Source organism: Sus scrofa, chromosome 6, assembly GCF_054392235.1.
Source record: "Sus scrofa isolate SSC_HxYL_T2T_F1_AM1 chromosome 6, Sscrofa_HxYL_maternal_Yorkshire_Landrace_v2.0, whole genome shotgun sequence".
In the NCBI taxonomy this organism is placed as follows: Eukaryota; Metazoa; Chordata; class Mammalia; order Artiodactyla; family Suidae; genus Sus; species Sus scrofa.
This window is the reverse complement of record NC_139388.1, coordinates 10,669,993-10,695,867: the sequence shown is the minus strand read 5'-3', so window position 1 is coordinate 10,695,867 and position 25,875 is coordinate 10,669,993. Positions and strand designations below refer to the sequence as shown.

Sequence of the window (25,875 nt, the reverse complement as noted above, 5' to 3'; positions counted from 1 at the left end):
CAACATCTTGCTTTATTAAACAGTCATGCCCAACAGGTCAACTGAACATCCCTGGGACTTATTTACAAGTAAAAGTTAGTGGGAAATGGGAAAACCTTACTTCTCACAACGATTTCTATGGATCAGAAATAGCAAAAAAGAACAAGAGAGGTAGAGTCGGGGAGGAGAATGAACTTGGAGTCACATGTGCCAGACCCTGCATCCTTGGGTACTAATCATAAGATGTGCATGTAACAAGAGAAACACGCATAGTTAAATAACAAACTATCCACATGACAGTGATCCGTGTTCCAAAGAGAAGGAGCCCAGTGTTATTGTATACCCCGAGCGTTTGGAAGAGGTTTCTGACACAGTCAGAGAAGCCCTTCCTGAAAAGGTGGTAATATGAGAGATAAATGGGATTTTGGTAGGAAGTGTTTGTGGCAAACCCCATTGGTTGTCTATCCAAATGCCATCCCCCTGACCTTGCCCTTGCTAAAAGAATCCATGCTGTGTCTAACAATCTTGTACAATGTCCTTGCAGTCAGAGAAGTAGGCCTAGCTCCTGTCTACAGATGACCCTGTGGCCCCTCTCTGGCCAATGAAACACACAGGGAAATCTAGTTGGGGACATCTGAGAGCAAGTTTCCTTTTCTGAGAAAAGGGAAGCATGTGAAGACCATCTTTCTGTCCTACAAAGCCCCAGGATAGCAGCTTTCAACATGATGTGATGCTTGGAGCCACTGCAGCTATCTTATACCCCAGAGGAAGGCCTACAGAGTTGCAAAGACATTGCATGGATACCCAAATGCTGAGCCCCTGAGCCCACGCTGGAACTGTCTCCCTCTAGATTTCTCTTATTATGTGAGAAAATTATACGTATTTGTTCAACACACTGTTACTTGAAGCAGAAATATAACTATAATCAACCCCTAACTGATTCAAATTTGTAGCGTGACTGTTAGGATTTTTATATCTATTGCTAGGTAATGAACCATCCCCAAACTTAAGGGTCTTACAAAATGACCATTTCATTTACTCACAATTCTGTGGGCCTAATGCTGTGTAACAAATTACCCCCAAATTTAGCAACTCAAAGTAATACACATATATTATCTCACGTAGTTTCTTTGCGGCAGGAATTTGGGAGCTGGGTGGTTCTGGGGATTATAGACCTCTTTAGAGGACTGGCTGGCTGGCTGTCTTCATGACATGACAGCTGGCTTCTCTCAGAGCAAGAAACCCCAGAGAGAGGGCTAAAAGATGCAGTGTCTTTTATGACCTCCTCTTGGAAGTCCCGCACCCCCATTTCAAGAACACCCTCCCGGTGACACAGGTTAGTACGACCCATGGTAGGAGGGGCTCCCACGTGTGCAAAGTCAGGACCATTCACGGGGACATACACCTGTGTGCACACATACAGGACTTAAAGGGTTCATTACGGGACTCGCCCTTACGCCACTGCAGAAACTGGTTGCAGTCTCTGCAAGTGAGGCTGTTGTCTTCATGTCTGAGGCTGGAGCTTGAGGTCCACAGGGGAGGCCGTGGGGAAGGGAAGATGGAAGGTCAAGTGGAAGAGGAGGAGGACACGCTAGATGCCGCCAGCACGACCCAGAACCCTGATCCATCTCTCACCGCCTCCCACTTTGTTGATGTGGGTGTCTTGCAGGGAAATCGGGTGCCCGTCATATCCCAAAACGAGCAGGGAAGGGAATTCTGGGAAACACAGCGGAGCCAGGCTGAGCTGACAGCTTCCAAAACCACTGCAGCGATTAACCCTTTAAAGAACAGGGACCAGGACTGGGCACGAGGCAACATCTGCGGTGCTGGGACTGTTCTGCTGCTTTTATCTAATGGGCACAGCCATCATCACATTTTATGAAGAATCAGAAAGCTGTACACTTATAATTTGGGCGTGCTGCTATATGTATGCTATACTTCAATAAAAGGTTTACATTTAAAGCACTGATATATGGGAGTTCCCACTGTGGCACCATGGATTAAGAGGCTGACTGCAGCAGCTCAGATTGCTGCAGAAGCTCGGATTCAATCCCCAGCCCAGCACAGTGGGCTAAAGGATCTTGCCACAGTTGCAGCATAGATCAAAGCTGCAGCTCAGATTCAATCCCCAGCCCAGCACAGTGGGCTAAAGGATCTTGCCACAGTTGCAGCATAGATCAAAGCTGCAGCTCAGACTCTATCCCTGGCCCAAGAACTTCCATATGCTGCGGATGCAACCATAAAAATAAGTAGATAAATAGGAGTTCTCGTTGTGGCTCAGTGGTTAGCAAATCTGACTAGCAACCATGATGATGCAGGTTCAATCCCTGGCCTCGCTCAGTGGGTTGAGGATCCGGCATTGCCGTGAGCTGTGGTATAGGTTGCAGTCGCGGCTTGGATCCTGCATTGCTGTGGCTATGGTGTAGGCTGCCATCTACAGCTCTGATTCAACTCCTAGCCTGGAAATCTCCATAAGCTGAGGGTGCAGCCCTAAAAAAAGCAAAATAAATAAATAAATAAAAAGATAAATAAAATATTGATATGTGCTTTATGCAGAATACTTAGGAAAGCCAAAGAGGAAGAAAAACAATCTGAGCGCCCACAAGTAACCATTCTCACTATTTTGACCTACCCCTAATCCATACGAATACATACACACATCCCTCAACCTGTTCCTCCCCAGCCCATAACTTCTGTTTTGTAACTGCATTTGCACCTTTAGAAAGATACTAGGGAATTTTCCACGTCGGTCGGTATTCTTTCATGGAAAAATTTTAATGATGGCTTTCAAGTCCAATAGACTCATCTCCTTTGAGTCATCCTCCTTCAATTTCTAGTCGTTAGGACTAATTCTTTTGCTTATCCCTTCTCAACTCCTGTCAACAGACCCAAGCCAGAGACTGTTTGCTCCGTTCTTTCCAATGAAGGATATTCAAGGCAAGCACTGGGTTTCTCAACAACAATCCCAGTTATCTGGTATGTATTTTGGAGGCTAGCCTAGTCACCTTGGGCAGAAATAAATTATAAAAGGAAGCAGGCGTGGTGAATGTGGCTCTTTCAAAGCCATCAGCCTGTCTCCTGGACTTGCCGTCTCCACACCCAAGCAGCCATGCTCTGGGAAGTGTTCCTGTCTGGTTTCCACTGGAAGGAACCCTTCAGCCAGAAAGCAGCATCCAACGCAAACTGGACGGCCCCTCTGCTCACTGGGGGAGAGGCAGAAGCTGGAAAAGACGCCCCAGATGAAAACGAGACGCTCATAAAACACTGACTCCTTCACTGTTTACCAGACATTCAAAATGGATGGGCTAGTGGTTTCCTGAAAGGAAAGAAAGGCTGGTTCATATTCTGAAGCCCTGAAGGCTCTGCCAATGAGAAAAAGAACACTCTTTTCTAGATACCAGCACAACGCTCCCTTAGGCCCACCGTCTTGTTCCCTCACCTGAAGGACCTCGCCACACCTCAGACAGAAAACTGAGGTCTGCCTCTCATGTATTTTTTTCCTGGTGGGGAAATTTGGGTACACCCCTTTTCAAGAGAGTTTGCCCAGACCCACATCTCAGCATTTTACCCCCATAAAAAGGGGTGCTCGTGGAAGAGGCAAAAAGAAAGCGCCTCCCACGCCCATACGGAGCCCTTTAAGGATCAGGAACCTGAACTCCTGATCCATAGGGCCCAGTGTGTGTCCTGAAACGGACCCAATCCAGTCACTGTTCCCACCCCACCCCCCCGGGAAGGAAACAAGCTAAGACCTTCTTCTCTTTCCTTTGGAAGATAATTAGCAATAGGTATCAGGAATGTTAAAATATTCATCCCCTTTGGTCCAGTGCTATTAATTATTACTTATTATTGCCTACTATGGGCTAAATACACTTCCAAGTGCTTTACAAGTATTAACGTATTTAAGCTGCACCATATCCCTGTATTTTAAGGACTACTATTGTCTCCTGTTATGAAAATGGAGAAACTGGGAGCTCCCATCGTGGTGCAGCGGAAATGAATCCGACTGGGAACCATGAGGTTGCAGGTTCGATCCCTGGCCTCAATCAGTGGGTTAAGGATCCGGCACTGCTGTGAGCTGTGGTGTAAGTCGCAGAAGCGGCTCGGATCTGGGGTTGCTGTGGCTGTGGTGTAGGCCAGCAGCTACAGCTCCGATTGGACCCCTAGCCTGGGAACCTCCATATGCTGCGGGTACAGCTCTAAAAAGACAAAAAAAAAAAAAAAAAGAAAGAAAGAAAGAAAGAAAGAAAACGGAGAAAGCAAGGTGTGGAAGGGGTTAGAAAACTGCCCAAGGTCTGAAAGCTGGTGGCAGAGCCCAGATGTGGTTCCAGACAACCAGGCTCCAGTCTGTGTTGCTAACCTTTCTGCCTTTCAGCAAACCCACTTCTACAACTGTGTGTCCTAAGACAACGATGGAGCACAGGGGGCAAAATGTTAATACCCCAAGATGTTCATCTCTTCATTATTTATAACAAAGGAATGACTGGAAATTAAAACAACAGGAGAAGGTTGTGTCAGGTAAGGTACATGAAAGCACATGGAGCATTGAAACAATGTGTGACAGCCTGGGTGGTTGGCAGGCTAAAAGGTAGCCGTGTGGCCATTGCAGACCTACCCGAGGCTTCTACATGGTACGTTCGCTGAGCCACCAGCCAGGCTCTTATTGCCCCTACAATATTAGCAGAGAATCAGAAGGCCAGGTAGCCAGCAGAGGCTCTGTGACAACTCACTAGATGGATAATTAGCCCCACGTCAGCAGAAGAAAACCTCCACCCAGGGTTAGAACCACGCCACATTCCCATCTATGTGATAAGCACTGTTAGCACTTGCCACTGGACAGGCACTGTCCACAGCATTTTACATGTGATCACTAATTTAATCTCCACCTAAGAGGTAGGTACTGTTGTCATACCGTCTCTTGCAGCAACCTCGCACTGCTGCCAACTCAAAGCCAGGATTCAAGGTCATCTGGTTCCAGGGTCTTTGGCCTTGACCAGCACCCGACACAGCTGTTCCAGCACAGGGCCTTGGTGGGACCCGGCTCCTGCCCATCAGCCTGTGGGTATGGCTGTGTATGGCCCTGTGCACTGCAAGCCAGGTGCACGCAAGATTGCGGGGCTGGATCCAAGTGGCCCAGGGAGGGGCAGGGACTGTGGAGGGAGTGACAGGGCCCCCGCCCTCTTGCACACAAACACCTGACTCATCTGCCCCCAACACACAGGCAGAGACCTATCTATAGAGGGTATATGGCAAACCTCTGTACCTGTCGCTCAATTTTGCTGTCAACCTGAAACTATTTTTTTTTTCCTTTTTAAGGGCTGCACCTGTTGCATAAAGAAGTTCCCAGGCTGGGGCTCAAGTCAGAGCTACGGCTGCCGGCCTACACCACAGCTACAGCAACGCCAGATCCTTAACCCACTGAGTGAGGCTGGGAATCGAATATGCATCCTCATGGATCCTAGACGGGCTCGTTAACTGCTGAGCCAAGAAGGGAACTCCCTTTTTTAAAAAATCCTTTTTTTATTTCTTAAATGTTTTTATTAAAGTATTAAAATTGATTTTCAGTGTTGTGCCAATTTCTGCTAAAAAGTCTATTTAAAAAATTAACTTTGTAGGAGTTCCCATCGTGGCTCAGTGGAAACGAATCTGACTAGCATCCATGAGGACACAGGTTCCATCCCTGGCCTTGCTCAGTGGGTTAAGGATCTGGCGTTGCCGTGAGCTGTGGTGCAGGTCGCAGACGCAGCTGGGATCTGGCGTTGCTGTGGCTGTGGCTGTGATGTAGGCCAGCGTCTGTAGCTCTGATTCGACCCCTAGCCTGGGAATCTCCATATGCCACTGGGGAGGCCCTCAAAAGACCAAAAAAAAAAAAAAAAAAAAACTTTTTGTAACCCGGCTTCTGTGTCTAATGCATTACAGAAACCGCTTCAAGGCACTTTCTAACTCCCCAAACCAATGCTTCTTCCAGACTTTTCCCTGTTCCACTTTTGTGACATATTTGCCAGTTTTCTCTCCCTCCTCCCTAAGAAACTTCGGCTTAGGTCCAAAAACTGGTTGTGGATGCTGTCAAGGGAAATGCAGTTTTTCTCTGGCTTTTCTGAATCCTGAAGCCCTTCCCTGACTCTCCTCACCCCTTCAACATCCAGATCCAGCACCCTATGGATTTCTCTCTGAGCCTCTTCTTTTTTTTTTTTTTTAGGGCTGCACCCGAGGCATACGGAGGTTCCCAGGCTAGGGGTCCAATCGGAGCTGCAGCTGCCAGCCTACACCACAGCCACAGTGACTCCAGATCCAAGCCGAGACTGTGACTCACACCACAGCTCACAGCAACGATGGATCCTCTGAGCCTCTTCTTTTTTTTTTAATTTATTATTTATTTATTTATTTATTGTCTTTTTGCTATTTCTTGGGCCGCTCCAGCAGCATATGGAGGTTCCCAGGCTAGGGGTTGAATCGGAGCTGTAGCCACCGGCCTACGCCAGAGCCACAGCAACATGGGATCTGAGCCGCGTCTGCAACCTACACCACAGCTCACGGCAATGCCGGATCGTTAACCCACTGAGCAAGGGCAGGGATCGAACTCGCAACCTCATGGTTCCTAGTCGGATTCGTTAACCACTGCGCCACGACGGGAACTCCTGAGACTCTTCTTTTCACCCTCTTAGCACCCTGGCTTCCTTCTCACTGTTAGTTTCCTGCTATTAACTGTCTTTGATTCTCTATTAACAAGTCACTGATTCTCCAGCGGAGCTCTCTTTTTCTACCTCATTCCAGTGTCCATTATCGCCAAGGGGCAGCGAGACAGACACAGCTGAGGGGCCCATGAAAACCTGAAGTCTGACCTGTCCAATATCAAACTTCCAAAAAAAAAAAAAAAAGCATAAGTAATGCCTTGTACATACAATTGCTCCACCTGTTTGCTTCCTTTCCCCATTCCTTCTGAGACACAAATACCACGGACGCAACTGCCTCAATTTACCTACTCAGGGTTCCAGGCTCAGGAAGCACGAGCAGGAAAGGTTCCCAAGGGCGCCCTTTTATGTCACCTCGACCAAAAGGAACAGCTTGACTGGCTGCGCGAGCCTACTCGAGGGGAGCACGGGATGAGTGGCGTTCTGTCACTCATTTCCCCAGTGAGACGGTCATGGACTTAGAGTTTAGAAAATTAGGTGACACCCGGAGAGGCGGCCCTTCTCGATGGCTCACTCTGCAACCTGCAGTCACCTTTTGGGAGCACAGGCAGAGTCACAAGCCCCGGATCCCGAGGAAGAACAAGGACCGCCCTGTTGTTACCCGAAGGTTGAACACTCTTTCCACCAGATCCAACCCTGGGAGGCCCACAGAGAGGAACTGAGAGGGTTTTTCCACTGTGGACGGACCCCGTTCTCAGGGCAGAGGAGGCGAACACTGACTTATTTGTATTCGCCAACTGTCTTGGCAACAGGGCCAGGCACAGCTCACAATAACTTGGGAACGTCGGAACACCTCGGAAAAACAGACCGAGTGTTTGTGTTTGCCTTCCGTGAAAAATGCACTGTTCAGGGCAGTGAGCACTGGGAGGGTGGGGCAGAGGGGGCGGCCAGATGGGGGCAGGCTGGCTGGAGAGAAGTCACTTCAGGGCGAAGGTGTTAAGAGCTGGGACCGAACTATAATAATGACTGAAGCAGGGTGGGGTTGCCTGAGGCATTGAGAACGAAAAGCAATGAGGTCTTGCTGCCCAGCACAGGGAACTCCAGCCAATCTCTTGGGCTTGCATGGAAGACCATACATGATGTAAGGCAATGTGAGAAAAAGAATGTACACATATGTATAAGTGAGTCTCTATGCTGTACAGCAGAAATTGGCACAAGACTGTAAATCGGCTAGACTCTAATAAAAAAAAAAAAAAAGGAGGAGTTCCCGTCGTGGCGCAGTGGTTAACGAATCTGACTAGGAACCATGAGGTTGCAGGTTCGATCCCTGCCCTTGCTCAGTGGGTTAAGGATCCGGCGTTGCCGTGAGCTGTGGTGTAGGTTGCAGACGCGCCTCGGATCCCGCGTTGCTGTGGCTCTGGCGTAGGCGGGTGGCTACAGCTCCGATTCGACCCCTAGCCTGGGAACCTCCATATGCCGCGGGAGCGGCCCAAAGAAATAGCAAAAAGACAAAAAAAAAATTAAAAAAAAAAAAGAGTAAATCCACATATGAATGATCTCTTCTGTATCAGCCACTCTATTGATGGTTTTCAGGGCATCCTGTTCATCTTCCTAAGGCTGGCACTCATTACGATTCCCAATGGGCAGGAACAGGAGGATCCGAGAGGTGAAGGGGCTTGCCCAAAGCACAGAGCCAGCAAATGAAAGAGGCACGACTCGCCCCCAGATGCGGGTGATGTCAGCCACAGGGTTTCCACGACCGCAGGTTGCTGTGGGAAGCGAGGACATAAGGGAGGGGCCTGGCTGCTCGGGGCCAAGGATTCAGTGGCCTCAGCCACCGTCTGAGAGGCCCCACAAGCAGGCAGGGCCTGGAGCCAGAAGAACACTTGGTCCTGGAAGAGGGCAGAGTGCTGGTTCGGGATGAGCTCACACACGGGAGACCGGCTCCGAGGAGGAGTTACCCCAGGCCTCGGGCAAAGCAGAGGGACTTGGGCAAAGTCTGTGCCAAGTAAGCTCAAGGAGGCTCCTGCGATGGTGGAAGAGGGGCCATGGGGTGCCTCGGACCCAGCAACCTTGGGGGGCCTCCATGAATTAAACTAGGGGCTGGAACCATTCCTTACGAGTTTCCAAGAAAGAGAGCTGGTCACAGGAGGATGGGAGAAGAGATAGAGGAGAAGGAAGACAGAGTAGAACCTTCTAGCAGTGAAGTGGCTACCTGGCTGGGCAGTGAGACAGGTTCACAGCAGGTTTGACAGGGAAATGGCCTCAGAGACTTGAGCATCAAGTTCAAAGGGATGGCTGCACGTCCCTGCCAAATTTGAGAGTCCACTGCCCTGACTTTGCCAGAAATTTCCACACTGACCTCCTAGGTAAGCCCACAAAGCCCCCAAGCCCCCTTCACTTTCAGGTGCGCCTCAGCTGAGCCCCGAGTGCAAGACCCCAGTTTGCCGATGCTTAGACATTGAGGATTCTAAGGAAAACCACTTGACTCTCTAAGGCGAGGTCTCATCTTCCATAAAATGGGGATAATAATGCCTTCCTCACCATATTCAGATTTTAAAAAATCTTAGCACAGTTAAGATTAAATGAATCTAAATTACTCATCTTTTTACTCCAAATCCTCTTGATTGCACCATTTTGTGTAATATGCATGTATAAGTGTCCACGAAGCATCAGCCAGATTTCAGGCCCCCAAGTTGTACCACCCAACATGGCAGCCACCAGCCACACGTGGTTATGGGACATTTCCACCCGTTAACACTGCTCTAGGAAATCAGAGAACAGGGCAAGATCCACACCCAAGGAAATAAATGTGGGGGAGACAGACACAAAACTAGTACCAAGTGTGCAGAAGAAGGTCCAAGACAGAAGTGTGTTCAGAGTTCCCGTCGTGGCTCAGCATAGGGACCCCGACTTGCATCCATGAGGACGCAGGTTCAGTCCCCGCCCTTGCTCAGTGGGTTTAAGGATCAGCATTGCTGTGAGCTATGGTGTGGCTTGCAGATGAGGCTCAGATTTGGTGTTGCTGTGGCTGTGGTGTAGGCCAGCAGCTGCAGATCCCATTCAACCCCTAGTCTGGAAACTTCCATATGCTGTGGGGGTGGCCCTTTAAAAAAAAAAAAAAGTATTTTCGGTGCACATATAAATGGGGACAAATCTATGGGGTTGGAGGCAGGGCAGGGACGAGGCTGAGGACCTTACTCGGGCAGATGCCTCATGCATGTGGATTGCGTAGCGAGGCAGCCCTCTGACGGGTCACCTACTGTGACAGGATGTGGCTTGCGTGTTCTAGACACACGCTCTGGTTTTCTCCAGCATTCTGCAAGACAGATGGAGCGACCGAGGTTCAGAGGGCTGACTGGCCATTGGCATAAAACTAGTAAGGGACAGATCTGAAGTTTCAACCCCAGCGTATCAGAGTCTTTATGCCTATTCGCTGCTGCCCCATCTTAGCGGAGTCTTTGCTGGCCCTCCTACGGGTCCCCAGCCCTCTATTCAAACTCCACGTCCACCAGCCCCAGCCCCCAGTAAGAGCCCTGAGTAGAAAGAAGACAACGTGCCTATACACGGTCACCAATCTTCCCTGCAAACATGTCAACCTTGCCTGTGCCATTTCACAATTATTAAGTTCATTCCCACTGCGCCCCTGGAACCCCCAAACACAGCCTGCGTCCCTGGAACCCCCAAACACAGCCTGCAGACGTGTTCCGCCCTGAGTGTTCACAGACAAGCAGCCACAAGGCCACATGGGCTTGTTTGTTAGAATGTGATGCTCCGGCAAACAGCCTGGAGCGACTTGAAAATAGCAACGGGCTAGAAGAAACACACCCGTTACCCCAGGTGGTCAAGGGATGTGGTGGTGTAAACAGCAATTCATTAAGGGAAACAAAACCCTGGTGACGGTTTTAAAATCTTCAGCAAACACTTTTTGACTAAAGGCAACATTTTTAGAGCTCCTGTTCCCTGGCTATAAATGTGGGCTTCTTCCTAAATAGCCCTTTCAGAAACCCAGGTCTGGCCCAGGAGACAGCCGGTGACATCACCCCGTTCCGCCAAAAAGGAATTGTTCAGCCTCCGAGAAAACCCAGTGAGGCCTGCCTTCCCCAGGGACAGGATGGGAAAAGGGCCAGCTGTCCCCGTTATCTGTGATGTGTGTGTGGCTCTCAATGTGTTTTTTTTTCAGATCACTGACACTTCTTTGCCGGCTTTTCCTTTTGAGGTTTTTTTTTTGGGGGGGGGGACCCAAAGGGCAAGGGCCTGTCTGATGTCGATCAGCCTCTGGGACATGGACAAAAATCCTTACCTCGAGAATATTCTCAGATCCAACGCCACCCCTGCCTTGGGCCCCCTCCGCCTCTTCTGTGATCAGTGGAGACGTTTCCACTGTTTTTCCCTCCAGGAGGATGACCTGGACTGGGACTCTTTCCAGGGGAAAGGAAGGGTCCCACCCCTGTCTGGCCTCGGGGCCAAGCACCTACAGCTTCTTCCCCAGGGCAGAGTGATGACTGAGCGTGAGGCAAATATTATTCTACCAAATGAGTCTCGGGCTCTTCATTCTTCCGCGAGTTGAGATGCCGTGTCCCGGATCAAGTGCCTTGTTCCTGGACCCTCATGTGGAGGTGGGAGGGAGGGAAGCAAAGAGCAAAATGGTGAGTATTTTACTGAGCACATGCTATGTGCCAAGTACTACACTCCACGCAAAGTCAGGGTCATCTGACATAGTCCTCGCCCTCTGGGAGCTCACAGCCCAGGCAGAGAGACAGCGGTGCACCAAGTAAGTCCATTAGGCAAATACATTTTAATAACAACCAAGGAGTTCCCGTGGTGGCTCAGCGGTAATGAACTGGACTAGTAGCCATGAGGACGCGGGGTTCCACCCCTGGCCTTGCTCAGTGGGTTAAGGATCCGGCGTTGCTGTGAGCTGTGGTGTAGGCCGTCAGCGACAGCTCTGATTCCACCCCTAGCCTTCGAACCTCCATATGCTGCGGGTGTGGCCCCAAAAAGACAAATACATAGGTAAGTAAAGAAAGAAAGAAAGAAGAACCAAACTGCAACAGGGCTATAAAGGAAGCGAGGCCACTGATGAAGAAAACAGAGTAGGACCCTCCTAGACTATGCAGTTAGGGAGGGCGTGCCTGCAAAAGTGATTGCCCGTTTAGACCTAGGTTATTAGAAGGTGCCAGCCATAGACACTAATTCGGGCACATGCCAAGTTTGGGAAGGGGTGACAGAAAGAGCACATGGGAAGGCACAGTGGGGGTGGATGGAGAGAAGTGAAGACAGGTCTCCAGGACGAGAGAAAGCCACCAGGAGGAACCAGGCAAGGTCTCACCAGGTAGGAGCCTTGGAAACTATGAGAGGCAAGTCTGGGCTTCGTTTTCAGCACAAGGGGAAGATCAGGGTTTGAGCAGGAGAGTGACAATCGCCTCAGGGCCACATGGATCCTTCTGGTGAGCTGGGGCAGAGCCCAGCTCCAGCTCAGCAAAGAGGTGGGCGAGGACGAGAGCTCTTGGCGACCCAAGACGGGGTGAAGTCAGGAGAGAGGGAGCACATAGGCGGAGGCGGAAACCACAGCACTGGCTGCCGACAAGGCCGTGGAGAGGGCGGGAAGGGCAGAGGCGGGCGCAGAGATGACCCCCGGGTTTTGAAGCTGGTCCCTTGAATGGGATGATGGGGACATTAACTGTCATGGGATGAATAGAGTCTTTTTTTCCTCTTTAGGGCTATACCTGCAGGATATGGAACCTACCAGACTAGGGGTGGAATGGGAGCTACAGCTGCTGGCTTACACCACAGCCACAGCAACGCTGGATCCTTCTCCCAATGAGTGAGGCCAGGAATCGAACCCACATCCTCATGGATACTAGTCAGGTTCATTACCGCTGAGCCACAGTGGGAGCTCCCAAAGAGGGTTGTGTAGAATTCATGGGACATTAATAGGGGAGGATCCAGAAACCATCGTGTGAGTTTGAGATGGCTCTGAGACGGCCATCTGGACGCATCAGGTGGGCAACTGGAACTGTGAGTCGGAGGGAGACCCTAGCCAGAGGTGACTGTGGGAGAGGCCCAGCCAGGGAAGGTGAAGCTTGTGAAGGATTGAGGCCATCTGAGGAGAGAGTAGGAGGTTGAAGCAGCCATGAGGGAGCCCTCAGCAGTAGCAGGCAGTAACGGTGAGGACGAGGCGAATGCTCAAATATTTAATTAGAAAAAAAATCCCACGCGGATTTTTCCATATGCTACTATTCCATAAACTATTCCATATGCTACTGTAATGGTGCATACGTGACATTATATGGTGATTTGCCAAAACCCATAGAGCTAGCCAACACAAAAAGGGAACCTCAAGAGAGCTCCCGTTGTGGCTCAGCAGGCTAAGGGTCTGACCAGTATCCATGAGGACGCAAGTTTGACGGCTGGCCTTGCTCAGTGGGTTGAGGATCTGGTGTTGCCATGAGCTGTGGTACAGGCTGCAGACTCCACTCCATTTTCATGTTGTCCTGGCTGTGGCATAGGCCACAGGTGCAGCTCCGATTCGACCCCTAGCCTGGGAATTTCTGTATGACAAGGTTTGGCCCTAAAAAAGGGAAGAAAAAAAATCGATGACAAAAAAATAAACCCGGTGAGTTCCCACTGTGGCACACAGGGATCAGCGCTATCTCTGCAGCACCAGGCCACAGGTTTGATCCCCAGCCGGGCACAGTGGGTTAAAGGATCCGGCATTGCCACAGCAGTAACACAGGTCGCAACTGCGGCTCTGATCTGATCCCTGGCCTGGGAACTCCACATGCTGCCAAGCAGCCAAAAAAAAATAATAATAATAACATAAAACCTGGACTGACTTACAGAAAATAATTAAAAAATAAAACAGCTCTTAAAAATAAAGCTTATTCATCTAAAGAGAAGAGAGCATGAGCTTTAGGATTTGGTTAAAAGAAAACAAATCAGAAACATGTCAGAGGCTTTCCTGGAAAGGAGAAAGAGCTTAAAACAATATAGATTTATTTTGAAGCAAAAAGACATTGTGCCCTTGTAAGCCTGGTTTGAATACAGCGCAGATCAAAGATCCAGGAGGACTCATGAGCTGAAACCTCTTCTCAGAGAGAAAGATTTGAGAAGCTGGCAGGAAGCTTTCTGGATCAATCATAAGATAATTGTAAAATATTGATCCTTTCCCCTTTCAAATCGAAGCACATGTTTCACAGCCCAGGTCAAAGGAGAGATCTTCCAGGGTCAAGCAGAGCTAGACTTTAAATTCCACTCTCGCCCTTGGGATTTGAGAGGCACTGAGCAAATTCAATTAATTTTTCTGAGGCTTAGTTTCAATCATCTATAAAATGGAGAGAATGTGTATCCCTGAGGCTTGCTGTGAAGGCTAAAAACACCTGGCATTACCATACTGTTATAATTTATTGTAAGTATATTCCAATTTTTTTTTTTTTTTTTTTACAGTTGCACCTGTGGCACATGAACGTTCCTGGGCTAGGGGCCGAATAGGAGGTCCAGCTGCCAGCCTATACCACAGCCACAGCAACAGAGGATCCGAGCTGCATCTGTCACCTACACCACAGCTTGCATCAATGCTGGGTCCTTATCCCCCTGAATGAGGCCAGGGATCGAATCTGCATCCTTACGGACACCATGTTGGGTCATTAACCCACTGAGCCACAATAGGAATTTCCAGATATTTTAGATATGATTACTATTACTGCTATCGCTATTATTATTAAGCACTGGACATTGTGCTAAGTGCTGAAGTCACTGTCTCATTTAATCCGCCCAACAGTCCTGGGAAATAAGCATTCTGCATGCCTTTGTTAAAATGAGAAAAGACTCAGAGGGGTTCAGTGACTTGCCCAAGATCACACAGCACAGCTGCCACACAGATGAAAGCAGGATGTGGAGGCAGTTCAGTATGTTTCCAAAATGCTCTCAAATGCCTACATGTAGATCACATGCTTGGGGACACGGAGTTTACATTATTAGAAGCAAAATCTTTATTTTTTTATTTCACACTTACATGGCTAAATTATCTTAGACTTAGCAACATCAGTGTTCTTGGATGTCAGTATGGGAGTAGGCTGCAGAGTGGCATTAGCAGGAGGAAAATAAAGATGGATTAGACTGGTTTTCCTAAGAGTTGGAAGGAATCAATCACCCTTTGATTCTTTCTACATTATCAAGAAAGATGGATGGATGGATGGATGGATGGATGGATGGATGGATGGATGGATGGAAAGAAGGAGGAAGGAAGGAAGGAAGGAAGGAAGGAAGGAAGGAAGGAAGGATGGAGGGAGGGAGGGTGGGTTGGGCCCTCCAGACCTTCCAAATCTGCAAGCCCTGCGCTCCATCTGCACCTGGTCATCCAGACAGCAGTGGAGGTGCAGGCAGCCCATAGGGGCCTTTCCCCAGGGTCTAACTCACTCCATCTTGCTCACACCCATGCAAGTCCCTTGCTTTTGTCACAAAAGCCTACCTGGTTCTCAGTACTTTTCCTTTAAAGCCCACTGTTGAGGTAAGAATAATTATACCAACTCTTTTGTTCAATTTCTCCATTATGTCTCTATTTCCTTCAAAGCATCTAGTGTTTGGGATAATTTCAAAGAGAAAAGTGTTGGTTGGTGGAGACCTACAAGATAACAGTAGTAGTCGCTGTTTTACATGCTTTTTTTTTTTTTTTTTTTTTTGGTCATTTTAGGGCTGCACCTGCAGCATATGGAGGTTTCCAGGCTAAGGGTCGAATTGGAGCTGTAGCCACTGGCTACTCTGTGGTGTACCACAGCCACAGCAATGCCAGATCCGAGCCTCATCTGTGACCTACACCACAGTTCATGGCAATGCCAGATCCTTAACCCACTGAGCAAGGCCAGGGATCAAACCTGCGTCCTCATGGATACTAGTCAGGTTCGTTTCCACTGAGCCACAAAGGGAACTCCAACCCCCCGCCCCTTTTTTTTGGCCACACCTGCAGCATGTGGAAGTTCCATGGGCAGGGATCGAACCTGAGCCACAGCAGTGACAAAGCTGAATCCTTAACTGCTAGGTCACCCAAGAACCCCAAAATCTTATGGTAAAAATTCACTGACTTTATTTTCTTCTTATTCTAAGGCATGTTTTCCCTGAGAATCTAATTCTTGATGAAGCCACACAATCCTAACAGGGGGCCTTGTACTTGACCATGGACTAGCCACTCTGACCGTCTCTGTTACTCCCTGTGAGAAAACCCTTCCCAAGTTCAACTTGAGCTGCATAGACATATAAGTGTGCACAGACACACAGATGGTGCTCTGGCATCACACACACACACACACACACACACACACACACACACAGGGTAACTCTTCTAGATTTGTGTGTGTGGCATTGAACGTGAAGTGAACTGCAGAGCTTCAAGCCAGATTTAAATACTGGGGTCCTCACGGAGAGACCCCCAAGCTTCCCGAACTTTAAATTTAAAAAAGAAAAAAGGGGGGCAAAACCCTTAGTGAACTGATGTGCCCTGAAAAGTGAAGCCAGGTAGAAAATGCACTAGGAAAATTTTTTCAAGTCTAAGTGAGACATGAGAACAGGGGCCACCTTGTGTGGCGAGCAGCAGAGGCACTGAAACATTTCGTCAGCGGGATTCCAGCCAACCTGCTGGGCATACTTTTATAAAGCTGGCCCCAGGCATTTCAGAGCAAGATGTGGCTGTGAAGTCTCCTTATCCCTGAGTATTTGAGAGGAGCTGGCACAGGGGCTGGCAGACGTGCCCGAGAGCTATGGCAAAGAGTGGACTTGTAATTTCCATCCTGGTTATCACCTTACTCCTGGACCAGACCACCAGCCACGCGGCCAAATTCAAAGCCAAGAAGCACAGCAAACGCCGAGTAAAAGGTAACGGGGTTTCTTTGTCCGGCAAAGCTCGAGGCTTGCTCGGTGTGGGGCGGGGCTGTCCATTTCCAAACGCTTCCAGGAGACTGTGCGACTGTACCATGCCCTCCTGTGCCTATGGCATTTTCAGGGGACCTTCTAATTCTCCGGGACAGTTTGATAGTTAAATGAATCATAGGGTAGGGTTTTGTTTCTGTAGGACCAAAAAGGCTCTTGCATAAAAAATGTCCTGTCCTGCCTGTCCTTTGTCAGGTGAACTTGGACATGAGAATGGTCTTCAGAGGGTGTTAACCTGGATGCAGTATCTGGGGTTGGGAATGAGGGATCGCGTAGAAAAGATTGATTAATAGGGCATATTAACTCACAGGTACTGTATCAACTGTCCAAATGTATTTGTAAGGTAACTATAGTCTTAATAAATCTGTAGTGCAGGATAGAGCTATTGGTAATGTGACTTCCGTTCCGTCCCTGGGTGTCACGCGGGTAGATTTTCAAATCCCGGGCAATATAAGGACAGTCTATACATTTAAGTGTTTTCATGTCATAGAGAAGGTGAACCTCTCTTTCACTTCAAAATATTTCAACACGCGAGGTCATATACTTGCGAAGACATTTTAACGCCAAACCATCTCCAAGCAATCCCACGCTTGGAGTGGCTTGAACTGGGTTAAGGGACTTAGAAAAAAAAAAAAAATCTTGCCAAGAAGAAAGATGACGGCAACATATTTGCAATATGCTCATACCAAATCAAAAGGGAAAAGCATCAAGAGAGGCATGGGGTGATGTTTTATCTCCTCCTGAGTCATTTGCATACCTGGATATTTCAAGGTACATGAGAAGACACTATTTCCTTATCAACTGCTCTTCATTAGTAAGAAAACACACCCAAAAACACAGTTAATGTCTTGATTGAACGCAATACAAACAGCTGGTGGATAAAAAGGGGGGTTATCTTATTAGGTCGTGTTTTTAAAATTAAAAGGGGCCCTTTTTCCAGGAGTATGTATTTATACACTTTAGGTCTGATGCGAGGTTTCTTAACGGTAATCTTTTTTTCTTATAAAATATGACACTTCTTGGTTATCTCTTTTAATGAAAGCTCAGAATATTTCTTACAAGTGACGCAGCATATGGTGGAAGATGAGGTCAGAGGAAGGAGAAAGAGAGAATATGATGTGGCATATTTTTGTTGCGTCTTTTTTCACCACGGGGAGGGAGCAGCAAAGTGCAGCCCACCCAGTGGGGATATGGGGAGGGGATGACTACGTGAGAGTGTATGTGTGTGTGTGTGTGCGCGCGCGCGCGCGCATGTGCGCGCACACCTGCACACGAGTGCTATGGGAGTGTTTCGGAAGCACACACATGCTTGTGATTGTTTTTTAACTGGGTACACATCTCAGGTATCATCCTCCCAAAGCAGTTGTGCTCCTTCGTGCCATTTGGTCCAAGAAAGTAGATTCTAGAGTAAGTGAACCCACTAATCTAAACTTGCCAAATGGTTCTCTCCCCCAAGCTATACATTTTAAAAATATTTTAAGTACTTGGAAAAAATACCAAAGTTTAGGAGATCAAAAGCAAAAGCTGTTTTTTTCTCTCTCCATCCTTTCTACAGAATTAGCCACTATCAACTGTTAGGAGACAATATTCTCAGTTTTCTTTAAGGCTCAATTAAAAATGCATGTTTTTAATAAAACGAGAGTTGGTTATCTAAAGTATCTGGCATGATAACAACATTTTAAATCAACTATAATAGCAAATAAATAAATAACTTTGCAATAAAAAAGAAAGAAAACAAAGCATGTTATTTAAAAAAAAATAAAGTATCGGAGTTCCCATTGTGGCTCAGCAGTTAGTGCACCCGACTAGCATTTATGAGGATGTAGGTTTGATCCCTGGCCTCACTCAGTGCGTTAAGGATCCGGCATTGCCATGAACTGTGTCATAGGTCAAAGATGCAGCTCAGATCCCATGTTGCTGTGGCTGCGGTGTAGACTGGCAGCTGCAGCTCTGATTTGACCCCTAGCCTGAGAACTTACATATGCCCCAGGGTATGGCCCTAAAAATTAAAAAAAAAAAAAAAAAAAAAAAACACCTGGATAACAATCTGCCAGAATCTCCCAGGAGCCTAATATTAATTCCAGTGCCTTCATGTTAATCACCTTTACTGCTTCCCTGTAAAAGCCACTTAACTGAACAGAATGAAGCAGGAAGCTGGGGGGCCTGGGGAATCCATCTGCACTGTTTACAACTTGTAACCTGGAAGAAACTCGAGCAGTCTTTGCTAGGCTGGCCCCCAACAGCCAGTGGTTTTGCATCCTGGACTCAATAGTCCCACTGAGAAAATCCTTGGGTTACTGTACTTCTGAGCTGAGCTATTGGATGCTTCGAGAACTGGTGTGCAGCAGGAAGTGAAACAGGTGGGGACCACCCCTAGATACCCCAGAAGGCATTTTCTAAGCCCAAATGTGGAAACACCTGGCTTGCAAAGTCTGTGTTCAAGGGGACAGTGAATCAGCATGTTTGGGCTGGAGACTGTCCTGAAAAAACCCAGGAACAGAATACAGATTCTCTACACAGTATTCCCACAATAGAGGCAGCTGGGAACAGCCATATCCTGCTGGAAGCATCTTCACTGCCCAAGGCCATGTACCAGGGACCAATCAGGCAAAGGCGAGCACTGCGCAGAAGCAGCTGGGAGGACACCCCTGGAGTCAATGGGACTCAAAACCCTCCTCTGCACCTCAATGGGTGAACGTTGACGGGTCAGATCCGTTTTCTGTGTCTCCTTTTCTTCTTTTGTGAAATCACCTTATCTATTTCAGAGTCATGTTGAAAGAATTAAGTTCCTGGCACACAGGATATGGTGGCTTTTAATATTTTTAAATGTTTATTAAGATCTAGTACAATTCTTGCCTTTGAAGTGCTCACAAGCTGTCAAGGTCTAAGTCCCCATCAGGCCTGCAATTCTGACTGAGCCAAGATTGCTCATTTTCTACTACTTACTTACACTCAAGCTTGGTCAGAATAGCCACAAAGATAAGCCTCAGGCAGCGACATTCAAGACTAAATAAATTGCTAATCCCTGATAGAGAAGTATTTTTATGTGGTTCTTTATGACCACCTGTCCCTGCTTCTCTATGAAAATCACTTAACCCCACTAGGAGCCCTCATCCTGGAATATTACCTGAGTAAGGATACTGGGGACAGGGGACTTAGGGACCTAGATAGGTCTACGTGTGAGTTCTGCCACTTATCTGCCAAGCCTTTTATCTCATTGAGTTCATGCTCCTTCTTCAATGGGAATCTTATTTTCCTCCATTCATGACTATTTTTTTTTTTTTTTGTCTTTTTGCCATTTCTTGGGCCGCTCCCGCGGCATATGGAGGTTCCCAGGCTAGGGGTCCAATTGGAGCTGTAGCCACCAGCCTACGCCAGAGCCACAGCAACTCGGGATCCGAGCCGCGTCTGTGACCTACACCACAGCTCATGGCAACGCCAGATCCTTAACCCACTGATCGAGGCCAGCGATGGAACCCTCAACCTCATGGTTCCTGGCCGGATTTGTTAACCACTGAGCCACGATGGGTGAACTCCGATTCATGACTGTTTTTGAAGAATGAATGAAATAACATGAAAGTATTTTGCATGCCACAAGGTGTTTATTAACTCAACAAACACTCGGAGACCTATTAGGTGCCAAGCACCAAGTTAAACATCAGGAGTACCATGGACAACAGGGGAGATGAAACTCAGTGAAGGAAGAGGATGATAGACTGGAAGAAAGAGATGAGACAGAAGGATGCTAATGCAGAGAGGATAATCAGAAAGTCTTCTTAGAAGAGAGATGTTTAAGCCTGATAAGGAGAGGGACAAGACCAGAGCCACAGCGTTCCAAGCAGAAGGAAGGCAAAGGACGGGTTCTGAGAAGAGACCGTTTGTTCTCAGATGCACTGGAGAGTCCCCAGGTCTGAAGTCTAGTAACAGGAGACTCCCACGGGATGGACCTGGAGAGACAGACATGAGCTCCATCTCACGAAGGACTTCCCAGGACCATGACCCTGCCAGGTCCTTATGAATCTTCCTGGCCAACTTATCTTCATGCTTTTTTTTTTTTTTTTTTTTTTTTGCTATTTTAGGGCCACACCCAAGGCATATGGAGGTTCCCAGGCCAGGAGTCTAATCAGAGCTGTAGCTACCGGCCTCCGCCACAGCCATAGCAATTCCAGATCCAAGCCACGTCTGCAACCAACACCACAGCTCACGGCAACACCAGGTTCTTAATCCACTGAGCGAGGCCAGGGATCAAACCCACATCCTCATGGATCCTAGTCAGGTTTGTTAACTGCGGAGCCTTGAAGGGAACTCCTCTTTATGCATCATTTTTCATGTACATTGCATTCAGTTTTGTCAAAGTCACCCTCACCTTAGATTCTGGATTCCAGAGCTTTATTTTTTGTTTGTTTCGCTTGTATCTTACTTCAATCCTGTGCTTTTCATTCCTCCTCCCCCATCCTGACCTAAACTATCATCAGAAAATGATGGAGACCTGAAGACTCAAGTGGAAAAGCTCTGGAGAGAGGTCAACGCCCTGAAGGAAATGCAAGCCCTGCAGACAGGTGAGACCCCCATCTCATCTCAGATGAGAAAGGAAGAGATGTTGTGATTTGCCATCGATTCAAACCATATCGAGAGTACACGTCAAGTTCTAGGTAACTTTTTTTTTTTTTTAAGAGACCCTGGCAAACCAGATGAAAGGATCCAAAAGCTAGGGAGACAGGTGTTTTGAAAAATCAGCTTGATTTTCCCACTCCCTTCTCCTGTAAATGGGTGGCACAGAAATAAAATCAGGCATTTCAATAACGCATGTAGAAAGTTTGTCTGCTGAAAAAAAAATTAAAAAATGAAAAGTCTATCCACAATTATTTTTTAACGGGCAATGAAACGAAATCAAAGCAAGTATGAAATAATTAAATATTAAAATAGTCAGCATTCATTAGATGTTTATTAAGTGCCCACGGGGAGATCTGCCGAAGTTAAAATGAGCACAGACAGGGAGGGTTCCCACGACTGGCTCCAGCCACACTGGCTGTCAAACGCCTGCAGAAGAGCAGTGGTTAGAACCACTGCTTGCCAGCAGAGGGCAGCATCCAGCGTTCCTTCTCCCCCAGAGTACAGCTCCCAGAGCCCAATGCAGCTGTACCCACCGCTGTCCAAGAGCCACTGGGCGGGGTTTCCCAGCAGCCAGGAAATGAGAGCCACACTGGTAGGTTCAGAAACATCGCTGGATTGCAAAGTTCACACCCTCAGGAACGAAAACTCTCACAGCAACTCCAAAAGCAGAGCTATGAGGGTCCCTCAAGGGAACCGCCCAATTACAAGAGTTACTGCCTTCAAGAAAGACCCATCGAGTCTTTAGAACTCCCAGGCCAGCTGTACGTTACAGATCCTGTGTCATTTTTACGGTAAGCTCTGTTGCCTAGCAACACTGGTGACAGGTCTCTTTATCAGGTTTCCAGGGGCACAGAACTAGAAAGTTAAAGGAAGGTCAGATGCATTTGCAGAAGGGAAAGAGTTGTTAACCCTTCAGCTGGGGACTAACAATACTGTACAATATGAACACATTAATCCTCCAGCAACTAACGAGCGAGGTGACTTATGATTCTCCTCATTGTACAGACGAGGAAACTGAGGCCCAGAGAAACTCAATCATGTGTTCATAGTTTACACTGCTAATAAATGTCAGAGCTGACCCTGAGAGCCGGCACTCTGGCCCTGCGTTCTCTAAAGCGTTTGCCTTAAAACTAACTTTGCATCAGATGAATCCAGGATAATCCAAACAAAATAACCAAGACTCAGTTATCTGCATAAGAAAAGCACTATCTTGGTTAACGATCCGGCATTGCCGTGAGCTGTGGTGTAGGTTGCAGACGCGGCTCGGGCTCGGATCCCACGTTGCTGTGGCTCTGGCGTAGGCCGGTGGCTACAGCTCCGATTCGACCCCTAGCCTGGGAACCTCCATATGCCGCGGGAGCGGCCCAAGAAATAGCAACAACAACAACAACAACAACAAACCCTTACAGTAGAAAACAAACAAACAAAAAAAAAGTAAAGCACTATCTTTTCACACACAAATTCAGACTTTTTAATAAAAGTTGCAATGTTTATTTCAGGTTTTCTGTTCTTTGTTTTTTGGGGTTTTTTTCTTTTTCTTTTTTTGCCACACTGGCAGCACATCAAAGTTCCTGGGCCAGGGATGGAACCTGCACCACACAGCAGGGACTAGAGTCAGTGGTGAAAACACAGGAGCCTTAACCCACTAGGCCATCAGACGACTCTCTCAGACTTTTGTTTCTGGGTTTTTTGTTTTTGGGTTTTTTTTTTTTTTTTTTTTTGTCCTTTCTCTTTTTCGGGTCGCACCCGCGGCATATGGAAGTTCCCAGCTAGGGGTTGAATTAGAGCTGCAGCTGCCCGCCTACACCACAGCCACAGCAACGCCAGATCCAAGCCATGTCTGTGACCTACACCACAGCTCACGGCGACGCCAGATCCTTAACCCACTGATGGAGGCCAGGGATCGACCTGCAACCTCATGGATGCTGGTTGGGTTGGTTAACCACTGACCCACGACGGGAACTCCTGTTTGTTTGTTTGTTTGTTTGTTTGTTTTTTAACAACTGTGGCATGCCATCCAGTTCCAAAAGGCCCAGGGAAATTCAGCACATCATGAAGCTCCACAAACCAGCAAGCATGTGAATATCAAAGTGGCATAAATATAAAGGACACGGTTTAAGGGTGGGACAATCCTGGGTTTCTTATAAGCTAAGTCATCATTTTCTACGCTAAGTTGTTACAAGTAACAACTTCTTAAAGCTTCACGATCCTGTGTGTAGACACAAGCGTAAAAAAATCCCACTTCCTGGGCTGGCTGTGATTATTGTACCAGGTCATGTATGTAACGTGCCTGGCACAGTGCCGGACTCATACAAAATCTTCATGTTAATGCATTATGGTCACTGCTCATTGTTGCTCTTGGCCACAACCCCTTACTGCTGTCGGCCAGGGCCCGTGCTAGATTCTTAGCCTCCAAAAGCATCTCAGTGTGTCGAATTTTACATCCTTACAGTCTGTCTGCGGGGCACCAAGGTCCACAAGAAGTGCTACCTTGCTTCAGAAGCTTCGAAGCACTTCCACGAAGCCAACGAAGACTGCATTTCCAAGGGAGGCACCCTGGCGGTGCCCAGAAGCTCCGACGAAATCAACGCCCTCCGAGACTACGGGAAAAGGAGCCTGCCGGGGGTCAACGACTTCTGGCTGGGCATCAACGACATGGTCACGGAAGGCAAGTTTGTCGACGTCAATGGACTCGCCATCTCCTTCCTCAACTGGGACCAGGCACAGCCGAACGGTGGCAAGCGGGAGAACTGCGTCTTCCTGTCCCAGTCATCTCAGGGCAAATGGAGCGATGAGGTCTGTCGTAGCAGCAAGAGGTACATATGTGAGTTCACCATCCCTTAACAGACCCTTCGGAAGGGTCTCTTCCACGCGAGTCCGGTCATGAATGATAGGCTGATGGTTTCCGCGAATAAGTCAACATGGTCCCACAGGAGGCTGTGTCCATCGGAATACGAGAGTCAGCCAATGGTGCCACCACGTTGTGCTGTGATCTTGCCCTCCGCAGGTCTGGGGGCACGAGCAAATAGCCAGCCATGCGTACGCTGGTCAAGTGGCTTCCGCAAGATGGGCTCAGACCTTCCTCGTTCCTAGACACTCTCGCTCTTATAGACCACATGCGGGTTAAAAATCCAACAGCCCGGAAAGCAAGCTTGGGCTGCCTGGAAGAGTCTCTCTTAAAAGTTTAATATGCATTTGACTGATGAGACTTCTCGAAAGCAGAGACTTTAGGTGCTATATAAGCCACAGTCTTTTCCGTCTGAGGCTCAATCTCTTCCATCCTAGTGATGAGATCTTATGACTCCATTATCCTTTCTTTAAGTTGCTGGGTCCCCTGGTGGGACGTGTATCTGCTCTGTCACATTAAAACAGGAATGGCTCAGAGACGTTCTGGTTTAACTGTTTTCTTCAAACCCATCCCACTCCCACTCCGACTCCCCAGCCACAGACACATCTCCGTATTTTGCAAGTGCCTGGGAAAGATCTGAAAGGAAATATTAAGGCAGCATATCTGGTCAATTTCCACGCCCTGCAATGACGTGGGTAAACCATGAGGCAGAACAGAGTAGCAGACTGTATAGAAAAAGAAAAATATTAAAAGTCTGTTCCCCTGCTTCCATATCTTTACCTTCCTTTATGAATCAAGGCTAGATATCACATATGTTAGTTTCCTTCTTTTAAAAAACCTATGTCACATACTTATCTACATTTCAACAATCATATATTTAAGTCTCTCAAGAGCAATCTGTATTTGGAGGTTGAAGGGGGATCTAAACCATCTAATTTTGGAGTCACACATCTATGCTATTTTTTTCTGCCAAATGCTGTTCCCACTCAATTGTTGAACTAGATTGTACAAAGTAATGTCATTGCTTAAGATGAAGTTACAAAGTTAAGACCTGGGGGAAATGGGTTTTTGGAAGAAAATAATTCTAGGTATATTCTGTTTCTAAAAAAATGTCTTTTTTTTTTTCTTTAAACATCGAAGGTGTTTTGAGAACAAAATCTTTTTCTACAAACTTTAATTTCATATGCTTGGAATTAAGTTTTAGTTCTTTCTTTGCACAATAATAAAGCCTGAATTCTGATCAACATGCATGAGTACTGATTAGTTATTCAGACTACACTGGCTTTTATCAAAGTTGATGAAATTCAAGGGGGAAATATCCTGAATTTGATCAAAGTGATGATTTGGATGTACTGGGAAAATGTTGGGGGTTTTTGTTTGTTTTTCTTGGTTTTTGGTGGGGTTTTTTTTTTTGGTTTTTTTTTGTGTTTTTTTTTGTTTTTTTGTTTTTTTTTTGGTCTTTTCTAGGGCCGAACCTGCAGCATATGGAGGTTCCTGGGCTAGGGGTAGAATCGGAGTTTTTGCTTTTTAGGACCCCACTTGAGGCATATGGAAGTTACAAGCTAGGGATCAAATCAGAGCTACAGCTGCCAGCCTATACCACAGCCACAGCAATGCAGGACCCAAGCCGTATCTGTGACCTACACCACAGCTCATGGCAATGCGGGACCCCTGACCCACTGAGTGAGGCCAGGGATCAAACCCACATCCTCAGGGATATCACTCGGCTTTGTTTCCACTGCGCCACAAAGGGAACTCTGGAAGATTGTTTTACTTGACAATAAAGGGTCAAGTCCAGCGGGAAGAGGAGATTTTTTAAAAACTGCACCTGCACCCCAGCCAACTCCCTGCTCCAACACAACCCACAGACTCCTTAAAGAT

At 47.5% G+C, this 25,875-nt stretch overlaps 2 protein-coding genes across 7 annotated transcripts in view; one reads left to right on the top strand and one right to left on the bottom strand.

Moving 5' to 3' along the window:
- The window catches only part of LOC110260909 (uncharacterized), a 255,762-nt gene that overhangs the window by 216,716 nt on the left and 13,171 nt on the right, over window positions 1-25,875 (bottom strand). The window contains exon 4 of one of the 5 annotated variants that reach the window (XR_014805400.1): window positions 22,594-24,630. The exons of 3 other annotated variants lie outside the window; for them this stretch is intronic. The gene's annotated coding sequence lies outside the window, so the exon portion shown is untranslated. Of the gene's footprint in view, window positions 1-22,593; window positions 24,631-25,875 lie in introns of those variants that run through there. One more of the 5 variants, XR_002344485.2, reaches the window with a different exon arrangement.
- On the top strand, window positions 16,285-25,238 carry CLEC3A (C-type lectin domain family 3 member A). 2 transcript variants are annotated; one of them, XM_003126843.4, is made up of 3 exons: window positions 16,285-16,478; window positions 21,008-21,091; window positions 23,599-25,238. In XM_003126843.4, exons 1-3 carry the CDS (start codon window positions 16,364-16,366, stop codon window positions 23,988-23,990), a joined length of 591 nt encoding a protein of 196 aa, XP_003126891.1. In that variant the 5' UTR covers window positions 16,285-16,363; the 3' UTR covers window positions 23,991-25,238. The 2 variants fall into 2 exon arrangements, 1 of the variants encoding a protein (XP_003126891.1); XR_002344483.2 differs by lacking the exons at window positions 16,285-16,478; window positions 21,008-21,091 and adding an exon at window positions 21,798-21,937 and having other exon boundaries at window positions 23,599-23,737.

Coding starts and splice junctions, on each gene's coding strand:
- CLEC3A (XM_003126843.4), top strand. CDS start 16,364: ATGGCAAAGAGTGGACTTGTAATTTCCATCCTGGTTATCACCTTACTC. Junction 16,479..21,007: donor CAGCAAACGCCGAGTAAAAG/GTAACGGGGTTT, acceptor AACTATCATCAG/AAAATGATGGAGACCTGAAG. Junction 21,092..23,598: donor AATGCAAGCCCTGCAGACAG/GTGAGACCCCCA, acceptor ACATCCTTACAG/TCTGTCTGCGGGGCACCAAG.